General features: G+C 65.6%; 1 protein-coding gene across 1 annotated transcript; it reads right to left on the bottom strand.

Annotated features, from left to right (window-relative positions):
• Positions 1–5,300: 5,300 nt before the first annotated feature.
• On the bottom strand, positions 5,301–6,430 carry C1qtnf8 (C1q and TNF related 8). Its single transcript, XM_047532824.1, is given in 4 exon segments — positions 5,301–5,443; positions 5,446–5,574; positions 5,577–5,849; positions 6,223–6,430. Coding segments are annotated over 4 exon segments (753 nt in total).
• Between the last annotated feature and the right edge of the window lie 267 nt (positions 6,431–6,697).

Here is a 6,697-nt window from a genome sequence, read left to right as displayed (position 1 = left end):
CAGGAGGGTGCAGGGACAGGCTGAGCAGAGCTGGGCAGGACAAAGGCCAGGCCATGCTGCTGGGCGGCAGGCGCCACCCTCAGCCAGAGGCCAAGCCTGGACACGAGTCCTGTGTGCTGAGGGTACTTGTGTTGGAGAACCTGCTCCCTGAATGAATTAGAGAATAAATGTTTGATTCTTCCCCAAAGCAAATATTGTCCCTGGAGCCCAGTGAGCCAGCGGGAACCAGTGTGTGGCAGGTATGAGGCTCCGGCCCAGCCGCCCGCTGAACCCAGACGAGGCTGGGAGTGGGTGGCAGTCACAAAGGGGGTGTTGGGGGCCCAGGCTGTGGGGACCTGGGCTTAGCCACTCTGGCAGGGTGTGAAGTGTTCTCCGTGTGGGTCCCACAGACCTCTGCCTCCACCTGGACCCGTGGGCCAGCCTCCCAAGGCATGTCCGGGGAGAGACGTCCAGGAGAGGTAGGGGCCTGCTCAGTCTGAAGCTCCCGCCGTCGTCAGGCCTCCCCTGGGATCTGGAGAAGAGGCGCACCTGCTGGAACAGCCTGGGAGGGCAGATGGCTCGGAAGTCTCTGCCCAAACCACCCTCTCCCATCCATCGGTCTGCCGTGGAGGGGCCCGTCCTGGCGGGGCCCGAGGAGTGCCCTCTGGAGCCCAGCAGGCCAGCTCCTGGTCAGGGAGGGGCCCACAGGGCCTCTGCAGTGAAGCAGTACTGCCGCACGCGCCTCTCAGAGAACACTTGGTCCTCCTGGAAGCCTCCTGCCCCCTGTTCAGTCTGAGGCCCTGTGACCTGTAGCCTTATCCAGATACCAGCCAGGGACCCCCGCCCCACAGCCCCGCAGGACCCACATGCTCACCTGGCTGCAGGTGCTCATCTGGCCACCTCTGCTGGTGGCCTTGCCTGTGTTGGGGGCGGATCCCCCCAGGCCAACCTGAACAGCATGTGGCCTCCCTCTGGGGTCCTCCCTGTGGCCTTGCCCCCAGGCCCATGGGGGACAGTGACTCTGAAGATTCCCCACAGCAGACCCTGGTTCACATCTCATCACTGCTGGCCCCTGGCCTGGCAGACCTAAAGCGTGTGTCCTCGGACAAGCAAAGGTGTGCACCTACTGCACGCCCACTGGGACTCCATCGTGGGGAGCAAGCGTTGAGCAGGGAGTGCATTCCAGGCAGAGGGAACAGAGTGTGTGAGGCCCCAGCCCTCCCAGCCTGGGGGGAGACCAGGGCCCAAGACAGCAGACCATGCCTGGTCCTGGCCTCCAGGGAGGAGCACTTGCAGCAACCCTAGCTCGAGAGGAGAGGAGAGATCGGAGGGAGCCTGCAGAGGCCCGCCCTCGGGGGTGGGGGGCGGGGGGCCTGGCCCGGGGGCTGGGCACCTGGGGTTGGGGCCTGTGGGTGCTGGGAGGCAGAGTCACTATCCCTGGCATGGCCGAGGGCCTGGCTGGCTTCCAGCTGGGCTTGTGGGAGGGAGAGATCCCAGGCCGTGGGCTGAGGAGCCTGTGGAATGTCTGGGAGGTTCTACACAGCCGTGGCCCGGGGACCAGGCTCAAGCCGTGTGAACAGGGCAGGAGATGGAACACAGACCCCTCAGGGACAGCAGCAGAAAGGCAGACGGGTCCCAGGAAGGTCCTGAGCCCCGAGCAGCCCCCGAGTCCTGGGCTGCACCCTCCCTGCCTGTCAAGGCCTCAGGGTCCCCAGTCTCCTCTGTGTGACTGAGGACAGTGACACCTGCGGAGGCCAGAGAGCCACCACCATGTGCAGGTCACAGAGAGTAGGGTGGGGGTGGCACAGAGCAAACATCCTGGGCGGGAGTGGTGACCCGCTTTATGGACGCTTTGTTCGCATCGGTGGGTTTTATTGGCCGCTGGGCTCCAGCGGTTCCCAGAGTGACCTTCTCAGGAAATCCGGCGTGCGAGGCAGGGACGAGGGTGGGGGACAGGAGGTCTCTATTTGCCCAGCAGGGCAGGGTGCAGGCCGGGAAAGGCGGATGGTGGGGAGCAGCCCCCTCAGGCAGAGTGGAAGCCAAGTGAGGACCTGCAGGTGCTCCTCCCAGCCCACCCAGCCCCTGGGCGGGAGCGGTGTTGGGGTCCTGGGGGGTCCTGGGAGGGCACTTCCCCATCAGGCCTCTATCTGGTGTCCTGGGGAATGAGTGGGCAGCTGGGGTGAGGTGGCCACTGGGCAGAGGAGACAGGCCACAGGGACCCTGGGAGCTAGGAGCCATTGCCTCCCACCAAGGTGGGCGTCGGGGGACTGTGGGGTCCAGGGGAGCTGGGTGGGACCGCCACTCGCGACTCTCTTGCTCGCCCCTGGGGCTCTCTGACCCCTGGGGCTCCGGTGCCCACGCTTGCTGAGGCACCGCCCGTTACGGGAACAGGTGCCCTCAGGAGCAGTTTGAGGAGGGTCTGATCAAGTTCGCCGGCTGCCCTGGCTGCCCCAGGGCTTTTCCTCCCTGGATGGAGGAGCGCAGCCCCCAGCCTCACGCCCTGGGAGCTGTGGCTGGGGTCAGTGCAGGGCAGCAGAAGGCCAGGATGGGGCCAGCAACTTGGAGAGCGTGGCCCCCCCACCCATGTCCTGTGGTCAGGATCATGGAGCCTGCGCGGGTGGCCAGGGTGAGGGGATCCCGGAGCTGCCCTCATGCTGGCAGGTCTCCTGCTGTCCCCCACTGGGGCCTGTCCTGCCTGGTGGCTGCTCCCTCCCATGGGGCCCTGGAGCCCTGGGGGAGACCCTGGCCGTGCCCGTGTTTATCCCCTGGCTCTTTACAGCCTGAGGGCTCAGGCCCAGGGCCCCTGGAGGGGTCCCAGGAGAGAGGGGTCTCACCACCTCTCTGCCCACCTGGCTGTGGCTACCTTCCCCATCTGGAGAGGCCACCGCCTTGCTTTCTGTGGACGTGACTTCTCTAGGACCTCAGAGACGGGCACCACAGAGGATGGGCCCTTCTGAGACTGGTTTATTTCACGCAGCACGATGGCTTAAGGGCCGTCCCAGCAGGTGTCCAGGATTCTGTGCTCCCGACTGCAGCACAGGAAGCCAAGGCTGCAGAGCAAGGTAGCAGACGCAGGATGCTTAGGGCCAGCTGGGCTGGAACTAGACCTGGCTCTCAGTGTGTGGCTCCTGTGAGTGCCAACCACACACCCTGGTGCTTCAGAGAGGTCAGGCAACAGGCCTGACGATGCAAAGTCAGGACTGGGCTGGGACTCCTCTCCCAGCTCCCTGCTGGCCAGGCTGACCCTCAGAATGTAAGAAGATGGGTGTTCTGGCTGGGCAGGAGGGGAGGCCAGGAGCAGGAGGATGGAGGGAGCTGGGATCCCTCTTACCCCCTTGGGGGCTCTGCCCACCTCAGCATCCTGGGTGGGACTGGCTCTCAGGATGGACTTTCCAGGGCCCTGCGGCCCTTGGCCCTGTGGCCCTCCTGAACCCTCCTGTCTCAGGGCCATGGCTTCACCAACCAAGGATAGCTGGCTGGTCCTCTCCTGACCTTAGCTATGACCACACCCCAGACACACCAGGGAAGGCGGGAGGAAGGGGCTGTTGGGGGTGCAGGTGTGCCACCTGACTCTGCCACAGACTCAGGGGCTGCAGGCTCTGGCCTCAGGCGGGAAGCAGTCCCTCCACATCCTGATGAGCTGTGGACAGTCCAGGGGCCAGCCCCTCCAGCCTGCTGCTGACCAAGGCCCTGCTCCTGCCTCTGCACTGTTGGGCTGCATTTGTCCCCTTGTCCCTGCCCGCCAGGAGGACAACTCCCAGGACTGCAGGCGCTGGGTGCCCTGTGGGCCCCGGCTGGGCCTCAGCTCTCTACCTGTCCTCAGAAGCCAGTCAGGCACCTGATGTCCCTGTGGAGTGGACGTCTCTCTGTGGGGGGTTTTCTGAGAGTCAGGCTGGGCCCATCCCGGGCGTGTCTTCAGGAGGGAGCAGTCTCTTCTGCCTGGTAGGGCAGCTGGCCTCCCTGCGCCCACTGCCTCACCCACCATCCCTGCCTGTTGCCCCTGTGCCCAGGCCACCAGCGGGTGTGTGGAAATGACTCCGGGCTCTGGCTCCAGCCTTGGCTCAGGGTTACGGGCCTGTGGGATAACTGGGTATCCACCCCTCCGCTGGCCATGGTGCCTGGAAGGGCTGCTGTTTCCAGCCGCACCCTCCACACCTGGTGCTGGAGAAGAGAACCCTCTCCAGGTGCTGGCCATGTAAGGGCAGAGTGTGGCCACCCTCCCCTCCCTGTCAGCCTCACCTTCCTAGGCGAGCCCTGGAGGCCAGGGATGAATCTGCCCCCTCAGGGCCCCCTGGGAGGGAGTGGGGCCAGGGCAGGCCCTGAACAGGGAGAGGAGGCCAGGGGCCTCCCAGAGTGGACAAGGTCTGAGGGGCCAGGGTTGCCTGGAGCCCTGTGTCCTTCCAGCATCCATGGGTCCCTGGCCAGCCCAGCCCTAGTGTGTCCCAGGAGAGGGGCTCTTGACCACCAGCATCCTCCTGCCACCTTGGAACCCTGGGCTGCAGCTCTGTGGGCCTCCCCAGGATCTCAGCCAACTCGACCAGGCCCTGGTGACTCCAGACGCCCTTCTTGCCAGGGTCCCGGTGGCCTCATTGCCACAGAGTACACACTGGGGGTGGTGGGGGTGGGCAGCCCTTGAGAAGAGAGGTCAGAGCAGGAGAAGGGCCCGAGGGGCGGGGAAGGGAGGAGGGCGTGGCGGGGACTCGTGGCAGGCAGTCTGACCCAGACCCGAGGGCAGATGGAGGTTCCCGGGACCTAGCCTGACGGTCCACAGGGGCAGGAAAGGGGCACAGCTCACATGCCTCTCCCAAGTGGATGCTGGTTCCTCCCACAGACTTAGCCAAGTCACACGTGCTCTGGGGTCAGCCCAGTCTCTCTGGGCACGTGGAGGTCCCACTTCCTCCTCCAGCCAGCCCTCTGCAGACAGGAGGACCCTCCAGTGCTCAGCCACGTTTCACCCCAGGGCGCGACTTCTACCCTCAGGCCAGCACACCTCCCTCTTGGGCTACCTCAACCCCCACCAGGGAGTTTGCCGTCTTTCTCCTGCTGGAATCTGGTCCCTCAAAGACCAGCAATCTCCGTGACCCCTGACCTCCCCCAGCCCAGCCCGGCCCCCATCGGTATTTCTAAACCCAGGACAAGGAGCAAGCGTCCGTGTGGCAATGGGCCTGGCACACCCTTTATGAGCAGTTAGAACAGGTCCCAGGTCATGCTCAGCCACAAAGGTGGACCTGGCCCCCAACATCCCTCTGCCCTGTGGCTGGGTGTGGCCACTCAGCCCCTGCACTGGGCAAAGGTCTGGGAGTGAGGACTGTGGGTGTGGGCTAGAGCTCGCAGGCCAGCGTGACCAGGTGGCCGCTGAAGGTGATGGAGAGGTCCCCGGGCTCGCCGTAGATGGCATTGTCCTGGTGGCGGTGAAGCATGCGCACTGCGACGGTGCTGCTGGCAGCCAGCGGCAGCAGCAGCTCTGGGCCTGCAGGAGGCTGTGCCCGCTGGGTTGGGCGTACAGCACGGCCATGGGCCGCTGGTCCAGCCTGACGTGCAGGTAGGCCTCCTTGAAGGTCCAGGCGTGCACATGCAGGCTCACAAAGTAGATACCGGCACCGTGCGGTGGAAGTGGCCCGTGGCCAGGTTGAAGGCGCTGTCCAGGTTCACCAGCTCTGTGTCGAAGGGCACTGCCTGGAAGTCCTCCGTGCTGTGCAGTCCCTCACGCTGACCCACAGAGAAGGCGGCGTGGGCACGCTGGCACGGGGCACCTGGAGGCCCCATCTGTCCCTTCTGGCCTTTGTGGCCGTGCAGGCCGCAGGAGCCCTGGGGACCCTCCTCCCCGCTCTTTCCTGCGTGACCTCTGGCCCCTGCTTCACCCTTCTCTCCTGCAGAGCAAGTGGAGCCTTGGTCAGGGTAGTCCCACCTCCCCTCACCCCAGGCCCTGCTACCCTGCCAGGTCCAGGCCTGGGCTCCAGGCCTCCCTAGCCTCAGTTTCCCCCTCCGCACATTGGGCCTTAATCTGCCCCTCAGGTAGGCAGTGAGAAACCACTTGTCAAAGGTGCAGCCATGCCGAGGCAGCCATAGACAAGGGTCTGAGCTGGGCTCTGCAGAAGGAGAGATCTGGGGAGTCCCTGCCCAAGTCTAAGCTAAGCACAGCCTGCTATCCGGCCTCAGGGGGTCAAGTCCCCCAGACCAGCAGCCTGCTTCCTGCTTGCGGGGCAGGGGCTGGGTGCAGATGGCACCTCCAAGCACACTCACCTTTGAGGATGGAGATGTCGATGGTGGGGCCGAACGAGCGGCAGTCCCACCCACGGCCCGTCACTCCAGTGGGTGTATGGGCGGGGGCAGCAGCAGGGGGCCGTGGTGGGCGGCAGCAGTGCACACAGGGCCTCCTGGGCGGTCCCAGGCTGGGCCAGGCCCCTGCAGGCAGCACCAGCTCCAGCACCACGAGGCGGGGGGCTGCCATCCTGGTCAGGCCTGGGGGAAGGTGGGGTCTGAGAAGGAGCCACAGAGCCCAGGAGCTGGAGGGGTGTCTGGAGGCCAGGGCCCTCAGGGCTGCAGGGGGAGGCCAAATCCGAGGCCTGGGGCTGCTCTGCCCTCCCCGCCGGGGCTCCCACCATGCAACCCTAACTGCCCAGGGTCCAGGCAGATGGATGGGGGCTTGCGGACCCCCATCTGCCACGGCCCCGCCGCCCACCTACCTCTCAGCGAGCCCTGTGCCTGCCCGCTGGCG

Source organism: Sciurus carolinensis, chromosome 18 (assembly GCF_902686445.1).
Source record: "Sciurus carolinensis chromosome 18, mSciCar1.2, whole genome shotgun sequence".
In the NCBI taxonomy this organism is placed as follows: domain Eukaryota; kingdom Metazoa; phylum Chordata; class Mammalia; order Rodentia; family Sciuridae; genus Sciurus; species Sciurus carolinensis.
The sequence above is the reverse complement of the archived record's forward strand: the minus strand, read 5'-3'. Positions and strand labels throughout refer to the sequence as shown.